General features: G+C 58.7%; 4 protein-coding genes across 18 annotated transcripts in view; 2 read left to right on the forward strand and 2 right to left on the reverse strand.

Moving 5' to 3' along the window:
• The first annotated feature begins 741 nt into the window (after positions 1-741).
• SLC49A3 (solute carrier family 49 member 3) lies at positions 742-10,067 on the forward strand. 10 transcript variants are annotated; one of them, XM_029949894.1, is made up of 10 exons: positions 742-1,147; positions 4,125-4,283; positions 4,438-4,648; positions 4,809-4,885; positions 6,216-6,353; positions 6,471-6,587; positions 7,330-7,482; positions 7,744-7,901; positions 8,128-8,237; positions 8,782-10,067. In XM_029949894.1, the coding sequence occupies exons 1-10, from the start codon at positions 1,013-1,015 to the stop codon at positions 8,988-8,990; spliced, it is 1,467 nt and encodes a 488-aa protein (XP_029805754.1). In that variant the 5' UTR covers positions 742-1,012; the 3' UTR covers positions 8,991-10,067. The 10 variants fall into 10 exon arrangements, with proteins under 10 accessions (XP_029805754.1, XP_029805736.1, XP_029805779.1 ...); XM_029949876.1 differs by having other exon boundaries at positions 4,125-4,648; positions 4,809-4,902; XM_029949919.1 differs by lacking the exon at positions 6,216-6,353.
• MYL5 (myosin light chain 5) lies at positions 9,812-16,875 on the reverse strand. Of its 6 annotated transcripts, none has more exons than XM_029949980.1 (7): positions 16,405-16,875; positions 12,567-12,674; positions 12,304-12,379; positions 11,444-11,548; positions 10,918-10,996; positions 10,291-10,339; positions 9,812-9,976 (listed from the first exon to the last, which is right to left on the reverse strand). In XM_029949980.1, exons 3-7 carry the CDS (start codon positions 12,365-12,367, stop codon positions 9,875-9,877), a joined length of 399 nt encoding a protein of 132 aa, XP_029805840.1. In that variant the 5' UTR covers positions 12,368-12,379; positions 12,567-12,674; positions 16,405-16,875; the 3' UTR covers positions 9,812-9,874. The 6 variants fall into 6 exon arrangements, with proteins under 6 accessions (XP_029805840.1, XP_029805843.1, XP_029805815.1 ...); XM_029949983.1 differs by lacking the exon at positions 16,405-16,875 and adding an exon at positions 16,197-16,319; XM_029949955.1 differs by lacking the exon at positions 16,405-16,875 and adding an exon at positions 15,704-16,175.
• ATP5ME (ATP synthase membrane subunit e) lies at positions 16,620-18,203 on the forward strand. Its single transcript, XM_029949946.1, has 4 exons — positions 16,620-16,768; positions 17,016-17,070; positions 17,579-17,677; positions 18,128-18,203. The coding sequence occupies exons 1-4, from the start codon at positions 16,733-16,735 to the stop codon at positions 18,151-18,153; spliced, it is 216 nt and encodes a 71-aa protein (XP_029805806.1). The 5' UTR covers positions 16,620-16,732; the 3' UTR covers positions 18,154-18,203.
• A 1,693-nt stretch (positions 18,204-19,896) lies between these two features.
• Positions 19,897-24,761, reverse strand: part of PDE6B (phosphodiesterase 6B) — a 32,731-nt gene continuing 27,866 nt past the window's right edge. The window contains exons 17-22 of the mRNA XM_029932962.1: positions 24,387-24,494; positions 23,792-23,855; positions 23,398-23,472; positions 22,177-22,260; positions 20,784-20,940; positions 19,897-19,958 (exon numbers count right to left, since the gene is read on the reverse strand). Coding sequence (XP_029788822.1) covers positions 19,897-19,958; positions 20,784-20,940; positions 22,177-22,260; positions 23,398-23,472; positions 23,792-23,855; positions 24,387-24,494 — 550 coding nt within the window. The remainder of the gene's footprint in view (positions 19,959-20,783; positions 20,941-22,176; positions 22,261-23,397; positions 23,473-23,791; positions 23,856-24,386; positions 24,495-24,761) is intronic.

Consider the following 24,761-nt stretch of genomic DNA (forward strand, 5'->3'; position numbering starts at 1 on the left):
CAAGTTTGTTGTTGGTATGAACAAAGCCGACCGCGACCTCACTGAGCTGCCTACTCCACGTAAGAGCCCTCGGATGGGAGAAGCCCCGGAGCCGAGCAGGAGGGTCAGAGAGGTGGAGAGGAACAGGAGCGCCAGGCCTGCATCGTGTCCCTTTGGGTCAGCCCCGCAGAGACCACAGGTGACCTTAGGAAGAGTAATATTTGGAGAGTAGAAGGGAAGATTTCCGAGGTGGACTTCTTGTTGAGGAGGAGGCTGGAGAGGAGGCTGCCCACCACGAGGGTGTCCTTGTGGAAGAGAGACAGCGGACACCCCCTCCTCTCTGCCTTGCCCCTCAGTCCTGTCCCCACGCGGCCCCAGCTGCTTCCTCAATTGCAAACTGCAGACAGTAACCAGATATGGGAAGCTGACAACCCCCAGGGTCACCGCTGTGGCACTGCCCTTTCCCTGGGCAGGACAGGCTAGCCTCCGACTCTGCCTTCCTCCTCAGCCAGCTCCATCTCTGCCCAGTCCCTCTAGTTCCTGCTTCCCAGCAAGGGCCCAATCTAATGACTAGTCTGGATTGGAGGCTTTTTGCAAACCGACCCCAGCCTCCTCTTCCGTGAGGGCCTTCTGCCGCTCCTTGTGACTTGTTCAGACAGCAGCAATCGGGGAAATGTAGGGGACCTTTCCGGAAATGAGGACCTTCTGCAGGGCCGACTACTTCCTGGGTGCCCTCTCCTGTACCCACTCGTGTGGGAGTGTTCGCCCTGCGACCACACAGAGGCCGTGACCCGCTTCCTTCTGGCGAGAGGACTTTGTCCCTGCTGTTTTTTGGCAGAGACTCCCAACCTGGCCAACGGAGCTGGGTCCAACTTCATAACTGGGATCTTCCTCTCTGGGCGGTGCAGGGATCGCAGTCCCTCGGGGCGGGGACTGACCCCGAGCGCCCCACCCCGCGTGCCTGGCGCCACCTCCCAGGGCGGTCCTGCCCCAGCGTCGTTTTCCTCTACCCCTGCGGCGCTAGCGGCGGGCGATGGCCCGACCCTCGGGGGACCGGCCGGGGGCCGAAGCGACCCAGGCCCTGGGCGCTCTGTGGGGCTACCGCGCCTACGGGCGCCGGTGGTTCTTTCTGCTGGTGCTCAGCCTGCTCAGCTTCTCCAATGCCACGGTACGGGGGTCTGGGGCGGCCTCCGGGCGAGGGCGGGGGCGGAGGGGCCTCCTGAGTCAGCGGGCGCTTTGCACCTTCCAGTGTCCAGGTGCGCCCAGGGTGGGGTCGGTCTGCACGGACCCTGATCGCACGTGGGACCGCCGGGAGTGGGGGGCCGGCGACCTCAGAGGCCCTCCTCCTGGCTGCGCCTGCACGAGGAGAAAAGGGGCTAGCATCTGTCCTCTAGGGGGCAGAGCCTAGGTCCTGTGACCTATAGTGGTTTCGAAAGAATCCCTCCACTCCATCAGGAGGAGGTGGGAGTCACTGTCATAGCTGGAAAGGGGTCTTCCTCTGGAACCCCCAACATCTGGCTGTAGGCCTTCATGATCTGGCTCCTACCCTCCCTCTCCAGACTCCCCACCCGCCCCACTCCTGCAAGGCAGGCAGGGCTCAGCCGTCTTCACTGGGTTTTTGACTCAATATGGAGGTCCATCACAGGAGGCCTTCCTTACCTACAGCACAGTCTCTCCATAGCTCCCCAGCTGGGGTCCCCAGTGACTGTTAGCTATTCTAGAATGGTTCCCACTGCTGGCAGGGACCCTGCCCTGAAAACCTGCACAGAGCAGAACCCAGAGATCGGTTGATTAGACAGTGAGGACTCGGTCTACCAGCTACAGGGGCTCAGGTCCCCAGCCTGCCTCTCTCCAGCTGTGCCCCCTGTTGTTCTGCGCAGAGGTGTGGCCGAACACAGTGCCACACACAGTGTGGTCTCCCTAGCCAGTCACACACAGTGGGCTCGGTGGGGTTGAGCTGAGTGTGGACAGTGGGGGCGGACGCCGCCTCAGGGAGGTTCCTGAGCAGCAGCCACTCTTAGATGTTACTCCAGCCTGATCAGGGCCTTTTCCCTCTTTTCCTTGCTGGACGGGGTGCGGAGAGCCCGCCCTGTGCTGGGACCGGTGGCATCCGTGGTCCGGCCTGAAGTCTGCTATGGCTTTGGAAACCTCTTTTCTCTGTGGGACTTGCTGTTGTGGCTTGGCTGCCAGGTGCCTCTGTGGCCGCTAGGGAGCTGGAACTGGCTTTGGGCGCGGCAGTCTGAGGACCACAGCAGGTGTCTCCTTCAGGCCCGAGAACCGCTTTGGTGACTCTGAGAGTGGATGGGCATCATGAGTGGCCTCAGAAAGTTCCTTGGACACTGAGGCGGTATCCTGCCGCCCTCTCCTTTGGTCCACAAATCGTTATGGAGCAAACAGGACTCTCATCAGGAATTACCATCCCAGCTCCGGTCACCACAATAAACACTGACCATCAGGCTAACCCCAGCCAAGTCCCCTTCATGTACTTTGTCTGCAGCCAGGTGACCATAGCTCTCTGGTTCTGAGAGGGCAGTGCCAGAGGCAGGTGGAGCGGTATCTGGAGTGAGGTTTGAGTGGCCTCAGCGTGACCCAAGGAGACAGCCCAGTGGCCTGAGCAAGAGCCAGCATGTGGGGTATCTGTCAGCACACTCAAAGGGATATGAGGCAGGGCTGGTAGCATCTGAAGGGAATTCTTTATGCAGTGGAGATGAAGTGTTGTCCCAATGTTGCTTTGCACGGTTTAGACCTGTCTCTGCCCTGCCAGCCACAAGTTTTGGGGAGGAACAAGCAATGGGCTCAGCTCAGGAGGGCAGGTTTGGAGCATAGACACCATGTTTTGTCAGCTGGATCAGGCCGGGCAGGAAGCAGCTGGACCTGCATGGGGTCGTTTTCTGAACCTGGAAGATCTGTCCTCTGTTTTGTCCTTTAAGAGAGAGAGAGAGAGAGAGAGAGAGAGAGAGAGAGAGAGAGAGAGAGAGAGAGATAAAGGAAGAAAAAGCAGCTGTTGCCCAAGTTCTCTGTCATGTGAGACTTTGTGGTCAATGTCTGTGTGTCAGCAAGCCTGGATTTCGCTGGCAGGGTGCGGTCTAGGGCCGCTCCTGCATTTCTGGGTCTCTCAGATTTGCAGTGATTGTGAACTTTGAATTGTGGTACCCTTGTCTTTGGTCCAGCCCTGGCCCACCTCCCTTCTCCCACCTGCAGTAAGCCTTGGGGGGCCCCTCCTCTCCTCCTGACCCGCCCATTAGGGGGTCTCACCTCCTCCAGGAAGGCCAGTGGTCTTCCCCGCTGACCCAGCCGAACTACTGTTTGCTGAAGGTCTGTGGAGTTGAGTCCCAGCACTTGACAGCACCAAAGTCTGGGAAATGTCACCTGTCAGGGACATTTGTCACCTTTCAAACACATGGGTCTCCTGTAGGACAAGCTGGGCTGGCTTTGGGCAGGTGCTTTCACCTGGGGCTCAGTCCGTGAGTTTGCAGACAGGCCAGAGATAGCTTTTGGGCCCCTTTCTGTCCCATTCCTCCCTCCCCTCCCCCTCATGGAAACATCCCTTCCACGCTCCCTTCAGTGGCTGCAGGCCCACCTGCCTCCTACCCTTACCCATCTGGGTGTTCACCACAGGCACTGAGTGTCCCCCAAATGTGCGCCTCTGCCCGGCCAGTCTGGGCTGTCTATACATTTATGCGACTGGGGTGCCAGGTCCATCGGCGCCCCTCACCCGGTCCCCCTCTTCTACTCTCGCAGGCTCCAGTGCTGTCCAGGCAGGGCCCCTTCATGCCCACTCGCCGTATAGAGCGCCCCTCCCCTGCAGTCATCTGCCTCTCACTGGCCGCCCTCGGGGCTTTCTCCTTAGAGGGTCGGTCTTGGTGGGGCTCACGGTCCTGCAGGCTCTAGCCGGATCTTTAGCTTCTGTCTCCCCCCCAGGACTGTGCCTGCAGGAGGGTGCTGTTCCGCATCCCGGACTCACTGTCTGACCCCCCTCCTCCCACCTGGTGCCCTCCCCTGGAGGTGACCGGATGAAGGCACTGGTGCTTACCGGACCGCCGGGCTCTTTCCCTCCCTCAGGCTGGCTGACTGAGCCTGGGACAGTGAGTGGCTATGGTGTCTGTGGCACCCGCCCACGGGCTGACCCTGGCGTGTGTCCACAGCTGTGGCTCAGCTTCGCACCTGTGGCCGACACGATTGCCCACCACTTCCTCCTCTCCACCGAGCAGATCAACTGGCTTTCGCGAGTCTACCTCGTGGCGTCCATCCCATCCGGCTTGGTGGCCATCTGGGTTCTGGATTCTGTTGGGCTCCGCTGGGCAGTGAGTCAGACCCCAAATGAGGGGCAAATCTTGAATGGGGCAGGGTCCTTAAGGGGATTTCCAGGTAGAGCCCCTGGGGTGGCAGGACAGTCGTCAGGGTGCTGGGTGGGGAGTCTGGGCTGGGCCAGGCAGCGCTCCGACCCCATCCCTGCAGACCATCGTGTGCGCATGGCTGAACTTTGCTGGGAGTGTGTTCAGAACCGTGCCCGTGTTCGTCTGGATCCAGGACCCATTTGCCTCCCTCCTGGGTGGGCAGAGCCTCTGTGCCCTGGCCCAGGCCCTGATCGTCTTCTCTCCAGCCAAGCTGGCTGCCCTGTGGTTCCCCGAGCACCAACGAGCCACAGCCAACATGATTGGCACCATGTGTGAGTGGTGGGGGGGAGGCTGATGGTCTCCTGTGGCCTAGTGAGAGGGTCCTGTCACCTGTACGCCTCCAGTTCCCGGAAGGCAAAGGGCTCTGCCTGTGGGCTGGGGACCAGGCCTGGCCACGGCTGAGCTGACATGCGCCTCCATCTATCCATCCAGCAAATCCCCTGGGCATCCTGGTGGCCAACCTGCTTTCACCTGCCCTGGTGAAGAAGGAGGAGGACATCCCCGTGATGGTGAGGGAGCTCATGAGGTATAGGCACACATGTATGTGCATTTGTGTGTGGTGTGTGTGTGTAGGCATGATGGGCTTGCATGTGCACATATGTGTGTATGTGTTTATGTGGTATGTGTGCATGTGCAAGTGTGTTCACACCTGTCTGTGAGCATGCACCTGACCCTCCCTGTGGCCACACATGCAAGTGCACTTGGTGCACGTGGGATTTCTCCACGTGTGCAAGTCCTAAGCACCTCGTCAGGCACAGCTCTAGGGACTAGGATGTTGGTTTCCTTGGTGGGGAGAGGCCTTTGGTGAGGTGGGAGGCTGGCTGGAGCAGGAGGAGGTGTTTATGGGGAAGGCCGAGGAGGGCAAGCAAAGGCCCTGAGGTGGACGTGAGGCTGAGGGGGAGGGGCTGCAGCCAGAGGCCAGTGTGTCTGCTGAGCACGGGGAGAGTGGAGGGAAGGGTAAACCAGGTGGCAGGTGGTTGGCACGGATGGAAACCCAGGGGGTGCCTAAGGGGAGAGTGACTCCACCTGGCCCAGAGACTTGGGGAGCCAAAGTTCTGGTTGCAGTGTCCAGGCAGGGAGTAGGGACTTTGGTTGGGTGGGGCAGTGGGGGTGGCTCAGGCCACGTTTGAAGAGGCAAGGGGCTTCCAGCTGTATAGCCAGGGAAGCGTTGGGGCCATTCGCAAAGGCAAGAAGGAAGGTGCAGTTGGCAGGTGGATGGGTGAGTCTGGGGCCCTGGCAGAGGGTTGGGCTATGGTTGTCATTGTGGGAGTCATCTTTTTTTTTTTTTTTAAATGGAAGTGAAAAACACACGTTTTCTTTTTATGTTTTTTTTTTTAACATTTATTTATTTTTGAAAGACAGAGAGATCATGAGCAGGAGAGAGTCAGAGAGAGAGGGACACACAGAATCGGAAGCAGGCTCTAGGCTCTGAGCTGTCAGCACAGAGCCCGATGTGGGGCTCGAACCCACGAACTGTGAGATCGTGACCTGAGCCAAAGTCGGACGCTCAACCAACTGAGCCACGCCGGCGCAGGAGTCATCTTTGAGTGATATTTTGAAAGCCAGTGTTCCCAATGAAGCAACGCAGGGCAGGCCCTGAGGCTTGACGTTGTCTGCCCAGGGATGGTGGGTGGGGGTGGCTGGCAAGAGAGGCCGTGCACCACCTGGTGCCCAGAGCAGTGGGTGTGAAGCCCGAGTGTGCAGGTGCATGTGTTTGCGAGGGCCTGCACATGCACACACACTCATGTGCACACAGACACACATGCACGCTCACGAACACTCATGTGCACGCAGACATACATGCGCATGCACACATGCTCATGTGCACCTTCTTCCCAGCTGGGCATCTATGTCATCCCTGCTGGCATTGCCTGCCTGCTGGCCACCGCCTGCCTCTTGGAGAGCGTGCCCCCCACCCCACCCTCTGCTAGGGCCACCCGCACCACCTCAGAGAAGTTCCTGGATGGGCTGAAGCTGGTCAGTGCCGTGGGATCCAGGGCTGGGCTCACCTGGGGCGGGGAGGAGGCTCAGGGGTCAGGGGGGCAGGTTGCGCCCTGTCGGAGGTGCTGTGCTGAGCGGCGCCCTCTCCTCCAGCTCCTGCGTAACAAAGCCTATGTCATCCTGGCCGTGTGTTTTGGGGGCGGCATCGGCATCTTCTCCAGCTTCTCAGTCCTTCTGGAGCAGGTCCTTTGTGTGAAGGGCTACTCTAACGTGAGTGCTGGCCCCACCCTGCCCTTTGTCCCTGCTCAAGGATGGGGCTTGGGGGCCACTGCTGTTATCCTGCCCGGCTGCTTCTGCCTCTGTCAAGTGACCCAAAACCTCCCAAGCGCTGCGTTTCCACACCTAGACAGGGTGACCTTCTGTCGTGTGTGGTATCGAGATGCCTGTGAGTGGAAAGTTGTGTCAGGTGCCAAATACAGTCTGATGAGGAAGTGGCGGCCCTGGGGAGGGGATGGTGGCCATGCCCAAGTGGTCCTGGGATTCTGTGTGTGCTTTTTGCTGTCTTTCCCAGTGTCCCATCCAGGATGGCTTCAACCCTGCAGGTCTCCAGGGAAGGGTCCTCCTCTGATATTTGGAGATTGGCAAGGCCTCGTTCTGCTCATAGCATCTCTGGCCATGCCCTCTCCCATCTGGTGTCGGCCCTGGGTGTGGGCTTCAGGCTTGGCACGTTCTCAACTCATGAGGGGCACGTGGGCACTGAAGGGTGTCTACAGCAACCAGGCCCTTTCCTTTAGCAATTGTTGAGTCCCACCCCGGGGTGGGGTGTCATGCGAAAGAGGCACCTGCAGCGGAGGCGCTACCCCTTGCTCTTAGCTAACCGTGAAGCTGAGCTTGCCATGTCACCCTGCTTCTTGGTGATAGCGAGTGTCTTGAAGGTGAGTGCCTCCTCCTGGGGCCCCGGTGTCACTGTGCCCCAGTGATGGGGTGTCCCCGACCTCCTCTCCTCCTCCAGGAATTTACAGGCCTTTGCGGGGCTCTCTTCGTTGTGTTTGGGGTCCTGGGGGCACTGGCTCTCAGCCTGTATGTGGACCGAACCAAGCACTTCACTGAAGCTGTCAAGATTGGCTTCTGTCTGACCTCCCTGGTCTGCGTGGCATTTGCCCTGGTGAGAGTCCTTTTGAACCACGGCCACAGGGTCGGGCATGGGATGCGCTGGGGGGGAGTGGCCGGCAACTGGGGCAAAGTGGAAATTCAGACCTCCTACCCACTGGAGTGGTCCCTGGGTGGGAGGGGCTCCCTCGTCCGCTGACCCGGTCCCCTGCTCGGCTCAGACAGGGTGCTGGTGCAGGGCCTGGCTGGGTCCGGGTGTCCAGAGCGGTGTCACTCTGCCACCACCCCATCCCTTTGTGTGGCTCACTGCCCGCAGGTGTCTCAGCTGCAAGGACAGACCCTCGCACTGGCCGCCATCTGCTCACTACTCGGGTTCTTTGGCTTCTCAGTGGCACCCATTGCCATGGAGCTGGCAGTTGAGTGCTCCTTCCCTGTGGGTGAGGGTGCTGCTGCGGGCCTGATCTTCGTGCTGGGGTGAGTGTCTGTCCCTCTACCACCTCCCTGGGGACCCCAGAGACCCTGCCCTCACCCCACTCCAGGCTACACAGTGGGTCACCTGCATGTTCTGAGCTGTGTGCAGCCTAGGCTGGCTGCTGGGGTCCACGCTAACCAGAACAGCACACTGCCCTCAGAATGACCGAGGCACTGTGAGGCGCGAAGCAGTGCCCGGGGCAGAGCTGAAGGCTCTGTGGCTGTGTAGGCAGGCCGAGGGCGTGCTCATCATGGTACTGCTGACTGCCCTGACCGTGCATCGTGCAGAGCCGTCCATCTCCACCTGCCAGGATGGCCAGGACCCACTGGATTGGAAGGGTGAGTGCCCCAGCCTGCATGGGACCTCAGGGCCTGGCCCCCCTCCAGCCCTGGAGACTCCCTTCCATGGGCCCCCTTCTCTTGGAACCCTTCGCTCTTCTTGACATGTGCAGGGTACCCACAGGGTGGGGATGGGGTAGAGTCCAAGGGCAACAAGGCTGACCTTTCCTCTCCAAGGCTTAGTGTGGTGGGAGCAGCCCTAAGGCCCTGATAAAAGCCCAACTTTTAAACCCATGTGAGTTGTTTAAAAATGAGATCAGGGAAAGAGATAGTGAGGCAGAGAGAAGAAAGACAGAGAGACAGGGGTGAGGATGGCATCCAGGGACGCCATGCTAGTGACCTTGGATCTCAGTATACCTGGGTCTATGAACATGCCCTCAGGGCCTGTTGGATGCTGGGACAGATCTGTTTCCAGGTCACTCTTTGGTCATGGCTAGTGGGGTCAGCTGGGGCTCTGCCAGCTGTGTGGCTACTCTGGGTCCTGTGTGGGGAGCCCTTCCTGCTTGGATGAGCCTCAGAACAAAGTCGGGCTGTGTCTCCCCAGTGTCCCTGCTGCTGATGGCTGGCCTCTGCACCTTCTTCAGCTGCTTCTTGGTGCTCTTCTTCCATACCCCGTACCGGCGCCTACAGGCTGAGGCCAGTGCAAGCTGCTCCATCCAGAAGGACATGTCCCCTGCAACTGGAGACCATGAACCCCACCCGCACGCACCCCCGGAGGCTCTACCTTGGCACCCGCACAACCTCCAGCACTGATGCTGTAGGAAGCTCAGGGCAACTCATTCCTAGAGCTGCTCCCCTGGCCCTACCTTCTCGTTCCTGGGAGCCCTGAGCCCCTGGAACCCTCGGGACTTTTAGAGATGTCACAAGGATCCCTGCTGAGGTCTAGAAGCCAGAGAGCAGTTAGTGCATCAAGAAAGTGGCTCTGGGGACATGAAGGTGAGGCCAAGAGAGGCAGGCTTTGGTCACAGGGTGACATCTTCCTGCAGGTGCCAGAGGGACTTGGGGCAAGGCAGGATGGCCCAGAGGAGACCCTGTGGCTGTAGCAAGAACTATTGGTGCTGTGTGGACAAGCAGATGCCCCCATGGCCAGGCCGGACCCAGGGGGGCTGGTGCTGGAGCAGTGTCTGGGGTGTGGACCTGGCATGAGAGACAAGAGCTGAGGGGGATGGGTCAGGGGTCCTGAGGGCCCCTAGCATGACTGAGTCCGGAGCGGACAGTTGTGAGAAAGGCTGTCCTTGAGGAATCCCAACCCGTAGCTTTACTCAACCTCTGCCGACCGCTGAGTGGCTTGACCCCCAGCGTGACTGCTAGCACAGTGAATGGGGCCAGGCTGGGTTGGGAGGGGGAAGCAGAGGGAGGGCCCTGCAGGCAGCTGTTCCCTCTCCCAGCAGACCCTTCCCCCGCATACTCTCCAAGTTCCAGCAAACACTCCCACCTGCAGTGGACCCTCCCCACACCCTCCCCGGCAAGGCAGACCTTCCCCCACCACCCCGGCAGAAGCTCCCCACCTGCAGACTCTCCCACCCCCAGGTGGGCTCCTCCTCCTCCTCCCCCTGCAGGCACTGGCAGGCAGGTTTGTGGGTGCATGTTTATTGAACTGGCTGCAGCCCGGGGGTGGGGTGGTGGGGAGGTGCCCCTCACTCCTCCTTCTCCTCCCCGTGAGTGAGCACGTAGCTCAGCGCCTTGTAGTCCAGGTTGCCTGCAGCATCGATGGTGGCAAACTGGAACATCTGGTCAACCTGCAAGCCAGTATAGTGTGGGGAGGGGGTCAGGCCCAGGGAGGAGGGGAGGGAGCAAAATGGTCCCGTGAATTACAGGCGCTGAACTTCAGCCAGCTCCCAGTGTTGTTTTTGCTTGTGGGGGTGGGGGACACACTGCAGAGCCAGGGATGGGGCCAGGGGCCAGCCAGTGGGTGTCCTGCCCACCCTGACGGTGCAGCTTATGAAGGCCCAGGGCACCCCCACCCCACCCCAACTGGAGGCCAGAGGGCCGTACTTGAGCTGCACAGAGAGCCATGGGGGAGGTGGTGGGGCAGGAGCAGAGTGGGCCATACCTCTTCAGCGGTCATCTTGTCTGCCTGCGACATCAACAGCCGCTTGATGCTGAGGACAAGGGGGGAGAAGCCGACTTAGGCTGTCCTGAAGAAGGGGCTGGCACCTGAAGAACTGGAGGAGTGGCCCTGGGGGAGCCCCATGACTTGACTCCTCTGTGGGGGGATGCCCCGAGGGGGCTATGCTCACCCTTCAATCCCACCCACTCACAGTGCAGGGGCCTTTTGGAAGCTGGCTCTAGGGTGAGTCCTAGGCACCACGGAGTGGTCACTGGGGAGTCTTTCCTGACTCACACGCTCAGAGGTCACTACCCCTGGCGGGGGGTCCATCTGTTGGGAATAGACTGAGGAGGGTTAGAGGCAAGTGCCTGGGACCAAATGTGCCTGTTCCCAGTGCCTGGCTGATGTGGCCCCCAAAGGGGGTTAAAGACCCAGTGATGGTACAGGTGGCAGTGACCAGCTGGGTCACTGGGTGCCCCGGCCTTGGTGTGGGCAGGACTGGTTTTGCCCTCAGTTACCCTGAGGGACTTGGGGCCTTGAGGTAGGCAGCCCAACACCTGGAACCTGGGGTGGGGTGGGGGGCTTGGTGCCCCTCAGCGGAGGAGCCGAGGTGTTTGTGGCCACACTCACTAGTCCTTGTTGACGCTGCCTTTGCCTTCGGGATCCAGCATCTTGAAGGCATTTAGGATGGTCTCCTCAGCATCCGTACCTGCCCACAAAAGGCCTTGAACCATGAGCTTTTAGGGCTCCAGACCTGTTCTGGGCCATCCCAGGGCTCATCCCACCTCCAGCTCCCAAGCACCTGGGAGACCCTGCATCTGCCACCCAGAGGGGACTATTCTGGGGGTCTCTGGAGTTCTACCCAGGCCCAGAGGTGGAGAGAGTGCTCAGCGAGTGAAGGACAGAGGCCATCACCAGTAAGTAGGCAGACAGGAGGTAGGGTGAGTTCCCACCAGGGGGTGAGTGACACACAGATGTGGGCACCAGAACGCCAGGCTTTTCGACAAATTGGAAAATTTGGATTTTTGTGTGAAATGTCTGAATTTCTAGGTGTTAGGAGCCAATGAAGCACTGAGTGCTTTGGCAGACTGGCTGAAGGCTGCCCCTTGCCAGGAAGAAGCCTGGCTCCATGGTATCCCCACCCCATGGTTCTCACCTGTCAGCTTTGCCCCAAACATGTTCAGGAACATGGTGAAGTTGATGGGCCCCGAGGCCTCCTTGAGCATGGCATCCAGCTCTTCATCCTTGACGTTGGTTTTGCCTGTTGCCAATACAAAACAGGGGTCACTGAGTAAGAATGTCACACTCATCCCGGATGTCCTTGTTGGTGATGTGTCTGCTTTCCCCACTGGCCTCCCATATCCATCATTCTCCAAGTGACCCCAGAATAAAGTTGGGGAGACCAGAAGGAGTACAGTGAGCAGATGGAGGGGACACTTGGCCCAAGTGTGGTGGGGTACAGGTTCTGCACAATACCGGATCCCCAAACTCTGAGCCCTGGAGAGACGGACTGTTAAGGAGGAAGAGGCCATGCATGGGGTCCAGGAAGACTGCGATCCGCTTGCCCGGTTGTGAGGGGGCCTCCCCTGGGATTGCCTCAGGCTGCGAATATGCCCCCAGATGGGAAGTTGAGGGAGAAAGGGCCAGCCTTTGGCTCTTCAGAGGAGCATAAGTTGGCCTCCACGTCCTCTCCCAGGTCTGTTTCTGGGCTTCCTTAGCCTGCCTGGGGGCAGGAGGGCAAGTGTCCCCTGGCAGTGGTGTCCCTCCGGGAGGTCAGCCTTCCCCCTGGAGCTTTGGTCCCAACCCCCCATCCCTGATGGCCATCCTTGGTCATCTAGTGATGCCCTGACCAAACCAGAGGGGTTTCTCCCAAGGGGGGGCCCCCGGCCCTCCTCCCGGCCCATGGGACGTGGGATGTCAGGTCAGGCTCTAAGGCCCACGAGTAGAGCAAGGCTCTCCAGGACTGGAGGACACCCTGAGGTGGGCTGTGGTGAGGCTCTGCCCCACGGCACATACCCAGGGAGGCATAGGTGTCCTTCAGGTCCTCCTTGTCAATGAAGCCATCTCGATTCTGATCCATTAGTGTGAATGCCTGAAACCAAGGCCAGGGTCACTAGGCTGCCAGGCCAGCCGTGCCATATTAGGACAGGCATCTACTCTCATTGGCTCGGGAGTGGGGCTCGCAGAGGGTCTTTGGGTCACCTGCATTACAATTCCCAGGGGGCTGCCAGTCAAGAGCGTCTGGGTGGAGGGGACCTGGGATGAGAGCAGAGCCTCACCTCCTTGAACTCCTGGATCTGGGTCTGCTCAAAGTTGGAGAAGACGTTGGAGGATGCTCTCTGGGCCCGGAGGCCTCCCCCTTCCTTCTTCTTGGTCTTCCTGCTGGCCTAATGTGAGAACAGCAAGGCTGAGGGCCCTCCCGGCTGGCGTTTTGGAAAACAATGCAGAAGACACGTGGACTATAGCACTAAGGGCTCCAGGGGGACCCCAAGTCTGGATCCCTGGGCTGAGGCAGCTGCAGGTGTTTGGTGTGGGTGTAAGGAGCCTTGACAAGGCCCTGACAGCACAGCACCCAGGGCTCATCTTGAACTTCGCCCTGCTCAGTCTGCCATCCAGCCAGGAACCAGCTGGGCCTGAATATCCAAGGAGCAGATGGATTGTACAGGTGGCCAGCAAGTGGGTGGGCCTGCTCTAGGGATCCTACCAGTGTGGAGGCCAAGGCCCTCCATCTCTCAGCCCCACACTGTCATTGAGACAGCCGTGGAGCACAGATTTCCTCCCCACTCCACACACCTGCACACACATAAGCAAACTCAATTTGTGTGCACACACACTCATGCAGGTGACCCAAGTGTATGCATACACAGAGATGCACACTGTGCACAAACACATGCACACTCACACTCGCTCCTGCCCCAGTGGCCTTCAGGCTACACTCACCATGCCTAGGTCTGCCTGATGTGATGGTCTGTGCCCTCCGTGCCCAGGTTGCCTGTCTTAAGCTCCTACCCAGTCCCCCAGGACAGCTCGAACTCCGGCTGTCGCTCCCTACAAGGGCAGGTCCAGGGCCACCCTGGGGACTGGACAACTGCAGAGTGAGCTCTGGCAGCTGGTAGGTGACTCATGCCCATCCTGCTCTGCCCAGCAGGGCCCCCAAGTTTCCAGTCACTCCCCATTGCCCCTCACCCAGAAGCTTTTGTTCTTCTGTTTTCTGTCCCTCTCCAGGGCCATGTATATGTGGACCAAAGACCTGGGAGCTGCAGGAGCTAGAGGAAGGAGCACCTTTCCCAGATTTGCACAAAGTTACTGTGAGTGGCCTTGGGGACTGGTCACCACGCACTCCTCGAACATGTTGTGTGCACCCTCAACACTGCCTCGGTGGCTGAAAAGACCCAGGGCTCCATCCCTTGCCTGAGACACAGTGCAGATAACATTTCTGGAACAAAGGGCCATCCAGATAGGCTGGGCTTTGGGCCAGCACTCCGGCAGGTTTCCCCACTACATCGTGGCCCAGCAGGCAGAATCTGGGGGAGGGTACCTGGCCCAGGTGCCTGTGAATGGTGCCAGATATCAGAGGTCACTACAGAGTCAGGCTGGATGTCCTAGTCCTGGGTTGAGGGGAGTGTAGGTTAGGGATGAGAAAGGACGGGGGAAGGGGTCTGTAGGCTGAGCAGGAGGAGGGGGCTCTGTAGCAGAATGAAGTGGGCAGGTGGGATTCTGCAGTTTCCCACCTGCAGAACAAGACCTCGGAGCCCGTTGAGCCTGCACGTTGTAGGGAGGCATCAGCTGCAGCCAGTCTGGAGGTGCATCTGGGAACCACATGTGAGTGCAACTGTAGCAGGGACCCCGCCTCCTGGGGCACATACCTTCTGTCACGTGAAACCCCAGGTGAGTATGCACCGAGTATGAGACAACAGACATCCTGCAGAACCTGGGGAGGCATGACATGCCTGGGAGGACCTGGGGGCCCCCTAGGGTTCTGCCTGGAGGACTTGCAGAGGGACAACCTGTGACTAATGTGGGACATCCACATTAGTGGATGTGGGCAGGGTACGACCATGATGCCTGGGGAGACCTCAGCAGGGCTGCAGGAGTGGAGACCACCACAACGAGAAGGGAAGGCATGTAGGATCTGTGCTCAGAAGGCCCCTGATGTGGGGAAGGCCAGAAGACACCGGCAGAGCCCCTGGGGAGGATTCCCGGGCTGGCAGCACTAAAGATAGCCATGGAGCCTGGCTCCTGGGAGAATATCCGGATTCAGCACGGACAGCTGGCCATGACAGGTGCCAGGGCGTCAGCAGGCGGCCCCAGTGTTCTGAGCCTGGTGGGAGCCCCCCTAGCCTTCAGGAAGGGCCCTGGGCCAAACTAAGTCTCCCTCAGCTTTAGGGGCCTTCCCGGGGCAGCCATGTTCATATGAGCATGTATGCCTGTGTGTGCCCTTCACTGGTCCCCTCCCCGTCTCCCCCGCCCCACTGGAAGCTACTGGTATGTGGTCCCTACCAGTACTGTGGCCTCATTTTCAGCCCAAGGGACATTTATTTTTGATTCTGGAAGCAGGATTTGCTGAGGAGTCCTGTTTATTTTAAAACCAGGGAAGGGAAGACACACTTGTCACCTGAGGTCATCTGCCTAGCTGCTCAAGGGAGTAGGGGTGTGCGCTCAGCATTGCCACATGGCATGTTGGTGAGAGAGGTTTATTTTGTGCCTTGTCACAACATAAACCTCAACATGCGCTTACAGTCTCCTCAGGGAGCAAGGAGGGAGTTGGGAAGGCCTTCCCCCCACCCCAGGCCTGGAGGACGCACCAGCAGAGGCATCAGGCAGGGGTCTCAGAGTCCTTAGAAAAGAGCCTGGTGACCCCCTAGGATGAGCCTCCTTATTCCCACCCCCAGCCCAGGAAACACCGCAGATGAATTTCCAGTTTCTCAGCCAGAGTCCCAGAGCCAGGACTCCAGAGCAAGTAGGATCTGAGGGTCCCAGAGGCTGCCAGAAGGGGCTTCCTCCGTGCAGATTTACTGAGCACCTGCTTTGTGCCCTGGAGTTTTAGCCTCTGTATTCCATTCTATTTAGATTTATAGTTAAGCTGTCTTTGGAAACAGAAGGGTTTTGAAAAATAAGGAAAACTGGGCTCCCTCTGGTGTATTGGGGTCCTAGTGAGCCCCAAGCTCTGGTTCTCAGGGAGCTTCTGCCCGGATCCGTTCAGGGCCCAATGGGGTGAGTGGTCCACCTGCCAGCCCCCACTCCCACCTGGTTGCCCTGGGAACCACGTATCAGCACAGCCAGTACAGTTAGGATTCTGTCTGGCCATCACTGCCCCATCTTTGGGCAGTCTCTCTGCAGGGCTGCAGCTGACCTGTCATGTTTTCACCATGGCTAACTACAGGAGTGGGGGAGACAAAGTAACTGTCAGGTTTACCCCCTGCCGCGTCCCACCATGATTAGCAGAAGTGGGATAATGAGGGCACATCTGGGGGCTCCGTGGTTCCGGAGGCCCCTATTGAGGTGGATCTCGGAGCTTGGAACTGCAGAGTCCAGAGGGCAGCAGTCAGGGAGCAGGTCAGCTAGCTCCCAGGAGGACCCTAGTCCCTTGTGCTAGATAAGCTCCTGCAGTGAGGACGAGGCGGGGAAGGGGGGGAACTGGGGACTGGGACTAGGACTGGGAGTGGGGGTGGCTGGAAAGGGCTCCCAAGGCAGTGGCGTCCCAGCAGGGGGCTCTGAGGCATCATAATCAGCCTGGCCTGAGTCCTGAGGGGCTGGTACAGTCTCCACCCCCAATCTGGGCAAGGGGCCTGGGGGCCTGGGGGCTTGCACTCAGGTCACACTTAGTACTTAGACCTGGTATTCCCTGTCCAAAAGCTCGAACCCCTTTCTGGGCCAAGGGCTCCTCCCAGTCGGTCCTTGAGGCTGACCTGGGGCGGCCATGGGCCTGTACAGGCCTGGGAGTGGCTGCGGAGCCGCACTCCAACCGCCCGGCGCGGGTGGTGGTGGGCTCCTTCCTCGACTTTCCGGGTCCTGACGGAAGGAGGATACAGTGCAATCTACTTTACACTTTGTGAGCTTGACTTGTAGTTTTCAAATATTTGGACATATAATGGGCGGCCTCGATTGTTGGTCAACCTGGTCTGACAGCGTCAGGGCCTGCAGGAGACACGGTGGGAGGACAGCGCCTCATACGCAGGGCAAAGCCACCCGCGCCCATCAGCCGGAAGCCGCGTCTTCCGCAGTCGCGCATGCGCAGCTGGTCGCGAACAGCGCGCCCAGTGACGTCCCCGCCCCGAGCGGTACGCGCGGTTCCACTTCCGTCCACAGCGGGGCGCAGCGGCGGTCTTGTTCGTCGCCAACAGCGCATGCGCTCGCCCTGGGACGCTTTTATGTCTCCGCGGCTTTTCGAGCCCTTGCGGCGTCCTCCTCAGATTGTGCTTCCGGCGTGAAGGTTACCGACAAGATGGTGCCGCCGGTGCAGGTCTCTCCGCTCATCAAGGTGACCAGGCTTTGCGGCCGTCGCCGCGTGCTCGGCTCCGTGTGGGTTCCGCGTGCGCGACCGCAGGGAACCCCGGACACGCGCCCTCGCGGGTGCGACCCTCTTCCCCTCCGCACCTTCCCGCGCTCCCCGGCCCCCCGCCCTGCGCGTCCGACCCCGAGACCGTGATCCCTGGCCCCCCGACCCCGCGGGCTGGGACCCCCCTCCCCGGACCCCGCCCCCGCCTCTGACGGCCCTTTCCTCACAGCTCGGCCGCTACTCCGCCCTGTTCCTCGGCGTGGCCTACGGAGCCAAGCGCTACAGTGAGTGACCGCGGGCGGCCGCGCCGCTGTCTCGCCCGACGTCGGAGGAGGCACTGGAGCCTGCTAGGGCTCCCCAGGGCCGTGTACTAAACCCCGGCGAGGGGCGAGAGGCGGGGCGGGGTGGGAGGCGCCAGATCCAGAACCCCGAGCGAGCTGACGCGGTAGGTAGGTGGGTTTATTCGGGGCTAGCTCGGGCGGTCAGGATCGAAAGTGCATCCTGATGCAGGGCAGCCCCTGGGGAACAGCAAAACGGTTAGTTCTCGCCGAACGCTGTGGTGCCAGGTGGGGGTGGGAGGGGTGCTGCGGTCCGACGCGGGGCAGCCCCTGTGGCCTGAAGGCCTGAGCGAAGTCCGGGCCGGGCCGCGGGGACCCTCAGCCGCCCCCTGCCGAGCGGGGACCGGCGCGTGCCGCAGTCACAGCGCACCTGAAGAGCCCACGGTCCTCTCCTGAAGCGTTTCAGTGAGGAAACGGAAATACCTCCCCAGCGCCCCGCTTTCCTCCGACACAGGCTACCTGAAGCCTCGGGCGGAAGAGGAGAGGAGGCTAGCGGCGGAGGAGAAGCAGCGGCAGGAGGAGCGGAAGCGGATTGAGAGAGAGCTGGCGGAAGGTAGTCACAGACTGGCCCTCCCCGACCTCACAGATCTCTCGGTGCTGCTGCAAGTGAGCAGCACTGCATCCAGCGCCGGCCCACTGGGTCTCTGGGGGGCGGGGGGGGGGGGAGATGGAGCCGAGTCATGGATGTTGGGGACGTGATGAAACCTTGCCTCCCGTGAGGCTCAGTCCCCGGGCCTTAGAGGTTAGTGTCTGGCGATGTGGATTGGTAGTGCCACCTCAGAGGGGCCACAGGGCTGGAACCAGGCCCGCTTAGCACTGACTGCTGTGGCAGGTGCCAGTCAACAGATGTGGGGCAAGGAGACCCAGGACAAGGCTTGAAGCAGAGCGTAGCGGGCTCCACTGTCACTAGATACTGGATAATGTTGAGCATGAGAGTCTGAGATGGTCTTTTCGGATTGCCTGAGCGCGTAACTACACGTATGTTTTTCTTTGAACCTTTTAGCCCAAGATGACAGCATACTCAAGTGAGCCTGCCTCTCTGGAGCATGTGGATGAATAAAGTGTTCCGTGCTGTGTGATCCTGGCCTGTCCCCGGCTGTCTCATTTCGGGACTCGAGCTCCGCACTTGTACTCCACCCTAAGTTTATGTGCGGTGGGAGTGGGGACGGGGAGGGCCTTCCAGAAGAGCCGACTAGCCATCACAGACCCCGGATGCGGTGCACGCATGAGCAGGAAACACCGAAATTCCTCGACTTGTTCTGTGGGGTATCTGGGTGGGGAGCCCCAAAGGGAGTAGTTTATAGTAGAGACACAGCCGGCTTGGGTGCTGTGGGTGCCGCTTGGTCTTTATTAATCCCTAGCCTAGACCGTTGGGTGGGCCGTGTAAGTGTCAGGAATGGACCTTGATCTCCAGCCCGCTGTCAAGAGTCCTCCCCTCGACCCTAAGGAAGGCACGTGGCCTTCTGAGGCCCCGACTGGGGTGCTGCTTAAGCTCTTTCTCGGGTTGGGGCCCTTCTGAGCTGAGAGCTGGGTCCCGCCCCTCCTGGCTGTGCCCCTTAGAGCCTCGAGGCTTGTTATTGGAATTCTGCTATTCCCCAACCGCAGGACTTGAGCACATTTCCCTAGGCTTTGAGCCCAAATTTCGTTGGTAAAACGAATTCATTTGCAAATACGAGGAGAGAACGAGAAGCAGGCATATGAACACTTTGAAGCCGTGGTTTTTGGTTAAGGTGAGGTTTGAATGAGCCCGTCTCAGTCCCTCCTGAGCTTGCTGGAATCTGTTCTGGTTTCAGCTGGGGCTGAGTCCCTCTGGAGGAGCACCAGGCCCTGGTCCCAGGCGGTCACCAGATGTCACCATTGAGATGGAAACTCTCCGTCCTGTGATTGGATGGGGGGCGCTCCCCATGCCTTCTCCCCTCCCACCCCGTGAGCTCCGGAGCTCTAGGAGAGGCTAGGAGCTCTAGGAGAGGCTAGGGCGGCGCAGAGGAGTGTACGGTGGGGTTAGGTGTCTAGTGTCCGCGGAACAGATGCTTTGGGGTTCACGTTAGAAGGACTTCAAGTTAAAAGTCCTTAATTTCTACCAGATCATTAGTACCCGTTTCAAACGGGAGTAGTGTTTGTGGCTATGCCAATTCATAAATGCTAAGGGAGTCCTCACCTATAGAGGGCTTGGGCAGACCCTAGGCATGGCAGTGTGCCCGCTGACCTCAGGGTCTGTCTCTGCACCTGTGTAGCGGGCTGTCACATGTATTTATGCACAGGTCACTTGTGTCTGATCACTGCCTCACTCATGGCCTTGAGCCTTCTGGCAGAATTTTCCAATGGGTCATACGTGAGGTGGCCTCCACTACAATTCCTGCAGAGTTAACACAAGGGTAATGTGTTTTGCTTTTATTGTATTCTGGATTTCTGGTCCTATTTTCCCTGAAGCCAGATAGGCAGTAGCATCCTTGTATCTTAGTCACCCATATACACAGAAATGTGCAGTTGTGAGTGCTCTCACCCAGTGCTTTCAGACACACAGTTCACAGACCGTTTCCAAAGATCTCTGTGGTATTGCTATGTACCCGAAAGATGGATGAGTGTAAGGTAGGCTAAAGTGTTTAAATGACTCATAGTTGACTTTCATTTATAAAAACACAAGCCGTAAAAAAAATCCAAAATATCCAAAATTGTCTTCAGTCACTCTGTTGGGCTTCCTAACCTGTAGCGAATGGTTAGAGGTGGAGTCCCCGGGTGTGGGATGAGGGCCACCAGAACACACTGACCAGCTCACAGGATGCGGCAGGTTGAAGATTTGGGTGTGGGGCCGCCATTGCAGATCTCGGTGCCCCCTGCAAGAGGAAACCAGACGGTGAGTGGGAACTGTGTGCCCTGGCCCTGTGCCTTCCCCGCTGCCCTGTGTCCTCTACTGGCCCTGCAGGAGGAAGGGCAGTGTGGGAGCTGCGGTCAGCCTAAGCCTAAGCCGATTAAACTAGCCAGGGCTCAGCCTTTCTTATCTTGGTTCTTGTGACACTTTCATTTCTCCCCCCCAACCCCGAAGCATTTTTGTTTACATTGGTTCCCCTCCCCCCAGCAGGAAATAGCAGCAAAAGTCCCAGAGCTATGGTGGCCGAGCACGGGCAAATAGCGAGACAACATCAGGAATTGCATCTTGGTGTTGCTGACTCACAACATGGGGTGAACAGGTACAGAAATGGTACTGGGAAAGGTGCTGTGCACACTTGACCCTCTTAGCTCGCTTATTTTTTTAAGGTCTTTTGTTTCCGAGGGTAGTATGGAAGTATAGGTAGATTTTCTGAGTTAATTAGGAGGGACTGCTCCCTGAGAGTGGAAGAAAGACCTGCGGAGAGTTCACGATGATCGGCAGAGATTTCCTCCCCTTCACAAAGGAAGTAACATTGTTAGTTCCTTCATCAGGGAAAAGGAGTTCCTGGCTAGACACCCCAGGAGACCTTCCAGTCCGGGAGGGTTGGGTGCGCCGCCTCAGCAGGGCTGGTCCTGAGGGGCGGCCGCCTCTGCAGCGCGGACCCAGGGCACACCAGCCGCAGTGCTGTCTGACGCCTGCCCTTTCTTGAGACTTGACTCTGTCGTTTAACTCCATCTCTTCATACACTTCAACTTGGGGACTGCCCAAGTGCCCGCCCTGCAGCCCAGACCTTTCTTAGCACTTGTCTTCTCCTCCTGTTGCTGCTTCTCCTCTTCCAGGGCCTTCACTTTGGCCTCGTACTCATCAGCCAGGGCCTTCCACTCCTTCCTGTTGTTCTGCAGTCGGTCGAACATGGGCAGGATCTCCTCGTGGAAACGGGAAAACTCCTGGACAGGGAATCAAGAAGTCGGACCACACCTTCTGACTCTTCCTGGGCTGCTGGGGCGGGTGGTTTGCCCGTGTGTTGGCCCTTGCTGGCACCAGCCTGTCCCCCCACCATCCTGCCTCACTCCCCCAAGAGGAGAACCTGGGAGGGGGCCTGCCTGCCACCGAGACGTCACTTTCCCAGCAAAGCCTTGGAAAGGGAGAAGACAGGATGGGAAGACGTGGGGTATGGGTGCTCACGGCGCAGATGAGGCCTCTGAGAGTAAAGCAGAAAACAAGGGCAGAAGGGGGGTCCCTCGGCAGACGGGGTGAGAAGACTCAAGCCGACGTGCAAGTCCTGTGGCCCCTTCTCTGGTCTCTCATGCACATGCCACCCATGTACGCATGTGTGCACACAAGCACGGTCCATGGAGCGTGTGGTGGAGTCGGGGAAGGCAGCGGGAGGGGACCACTATAGTGCGGCTGTGACCCGTGACCTTCAGGACTGGGATGTACATCCTGGTCCTGCCTTCCTTACCAGGACTTCCAGCCCCACTTAGGAGAGAGCAAAAAGGGAGCTGGTGTTTCAGGAAAGGGAAGCACAGATACTGTGGGGGTCAAAGCGGGGGGTGGGACTGGTCCAGTCAGTGGTGACTTTACTCAGAACCAGAGTGTGGGCCCCTGCAGCCCCCAGGACCAGATGGACTGGAGTCCATGGCATGTTGGGCATCCCTTGGGAGGGGCTCTGCAGTCAGAACCCCCATCCCCCAACACACTCCCTGCCCAGGGACGTCACAGCACATGTCCTCAGCGCAGTGTCCCACCCTTCACTTGTCATTTGTGCAACATGTGTTTGCTGGGCGAGGAATTCCCAGCTGTGACAGGTGGGCCCAGCCCCACCCTCCTGGGGTCACAGGTGCTGAACAAACGCACCTACAGATAAACTGCAGTCGTTGAAAATAACATGCAGGCCACAAGCAAGGGTGCCTTCGATGGGTCTGGGGAAGGCACCGTTGGGGTGAGGCCTCATGGTGCATGAGAGGGCACTTCAGAGGGAAGAAACCAGTGGGTCAGCGTGAAGAGCTTCTGCGGGGCTGGCGACATGAAGGTGGGAAGGTCCTCGGGGTGACTATGCATTTCAGGTTTTAAGGCCAAGTACGGGGAGCTGGAGGCCATGGTGGGTCAGGCAATTAGATGAGCCCACAGCAACCCCCTCCTCCTCCTGTGAACCTAGCCAGGCTCTGTGACACCCTGCTCACCTTGTACACGAATGTGCACACAAAGTCGATGAAGCCAACTTGTAGTTTGGGGAGCTCGGCTGCCTTGTTCCGGTCCATCATTGGCTTGTGTGTGTGGGCGGGGGGGGGGGGGGAAGCAGAGACACCTCCTCTGAGACCACAGGACTCACTCAGCCCCAGCCCAGCTTGTATGAACATGTCCACAGAAACACAGATCAATCAGTGTCCATGGGATGAAGGTGAAGCCTCTGGCCTTGGGGCCTAGCCTGCCTTGATAGATGCCAGCCCTTGAAAGGAGACAGTCAGGACGCCCCTTTCCCCCCTGAGCCATCTAGTAGTTCCAGGGCTAAGTCCACCATGGTGTTCCCCAGTCCCATGTCCCCGGCCCCCATTCTCCCAGTCCCTTGGGAGCTGGTGCTAACTCAAGATCTGACCAGAGACCCTGGTAGGGCAAAACCCAGATGCCCTTGGAGGGGCTGTCCATTGCTGTCCACACACTCCAGACTGCCTGAGTTGACCCCTGCTAGTCTGTTCTTTGTAGCTACCCACTGTCTGGAGCACCACGTAGCAAGGGTGAGCCATGCAGGACCTAAAGGCCTGGCCCCAAGGGACTTGGCTGGTTGGTCAGGACACCCTTTCCTACAGTCTGTACCTGTCCCCAAAGCCTTCTCAACCCCCTAGGGGTGAGACAGCTATTCACTGACTGGAGTTGACTTTGCAACTCTTCCACATGCCCTTTGGGCAACACTATGCTGTCCTCACACCCTTGGTTCCTATGCAGGTGCCATTGTAGTACAGCAGCAATTGGGCCCACGTTGCTGACCCAAAGATCTTGGCATTGTCCGTCTACCACAGTGTGGGCCTCTGAACACAGCTGCTGGCTTTCTCTGGTACCATATTCTCCCCAGTTGAAGGCCTTCCTGGAGCAGCTCACAGACTGGCTGAGGTTCACTGAGTATGGAGGCCCTGGGTTATGGGCTACAGCCTGCTTCTACCAGTTTGGACAAAGGCTTTCCATCTCTGCATGAGCATCACAGCTTTATCCAAACCCTATTATTTCTACAACTTTATCCATTTCCTGAGTCACCTAATTTCACACTCAGCTCATGTCACATGACCCCACAAAATGAGACTGAGGTCCTAGGACCCCCAAAACCCTGGGGGTCCCCTGTTTCCACCAAGTAAGGACTGAATTTCCCAAGGACCACAATGAGGGTGAAAGATTCTGGAATTAACACTCACAATGGGCTGCTGATCCAGAACTGTCCTTTCCAAGTCACCTTGTTCCCAGAACTCAGCCGCCACCAGCAGAGCTACCTGGGAGGTACATAAAAGGCAGACATCCTGTGGAGCTTGGTGCTTGGTCAGAAAATGAACAAGGAGGCTTTTGCCTGGAGCCTCTGTGCCCTCAGTCTTCTCTGCCCCAGACCCTCTGGGATCCCCATTCTTCAGGCTGCGATGAATTCACAGTGAGCACACCGGCACTTTCCAATATGGCGGCCACTGGCCCTTTCCCAGAACAAGGCCCTCAGTGCTACTTGCAAATGAAGGTTCTGTTCCCCCCCATCTCAGGTTTCCCCTAGATGCAATCCCAAGAGGCACTGACAAGAGGTGGGGGCCCTGCGTGACTTCTGACCTTGCTCTGTACTTCCCAGGGCTTGGTGATGGCAGACAGGTCACACGCCGTCATCATCATGGCCCTGCAGGCAGATGGAGCTCCAGGTATGCCCCGGCTGGCCTCCCCCCCCACCTCCCCCTCTGGCACAGGTCCGAGCTCCAGAGCCCTTCCAGTAGTAGGCCTCTTGCTGTACACACACACTGTAGCCCACCACACTCGTACTCCACCTCTCACTCCTTCTTGCGTCCACAAACTAAAATCAACAAGTATTTATTGGGCAGCTTCTAAGTGCCTATGATTTACAGTTTTCCTTGGAGGATCTCTGGGATACGCCTGGGGGAGGGCTGTAGTTCTGAATCTCCATTTTGTAGATGCATTGGTGGAATTCATAAAGTAAGTAAAATATTGCCAAATCCACAAACTAAGGAAATGGACTGTCTGACCCCAAATCTTGTACTTTGTTCCCGGAAAAAGAGGAGCAAAAACATGTGGAAGCCATTTAGAGATACGGTGTTCTCGTTGCAGACCCCTGGGGGGCCTCGGGTCTCCTATCTTTGGGGAGGTTTGAGGACCAAGCAGGGCAGAAATGACTCCGGCCCCGCCCACTGCTCACATGACTATCTCCTTCCGCGTGGTCTCCAGGGACAGGTACTCCACCCAGCTCTTCCTGTCCTTGTAGTTCTTAGACTCGTCCACAATCTTCTGGAACATTGTCCTCTTCCTGAACCCAAGAACAAGGAGAGAGAATCGATCCTCACCCCCTCACCCCATGCAGGACCCCCACCGGCCTGTGTCGTCCTTGATCCTAGCCCCACCCACCCTTCTAGGAGAGAAATCGAGGCAAACCAGACCTTGCAGGGTGTTGGGCTGGCACCGCTCTCCCGGAAGCCCCAGCCTCTCACACTACCCGGGAGCCAGGACTGACTCAGGACCTAGGGGTCCCTTCGGGTCTTCCTGGAGCCCTTGACCGATGCCCCCCGCCCCCGCG

The sequence above is a fragment of the Suricata suricatta genome, chromosome 1 (assembly GCF_006229205.1).
Source record: "Suricata suricatta isolate VVHF042 chromosome 1, meerkat_22Aug2017_6uvM2_HiC, whole genome shotgun sequence".
NCBI classification, from domain to species: Eukaryota; Metazoa; Chordata; class Mammalia; order Carnivora; family Herpestidae; genus Suricata; species Suricata suricatta.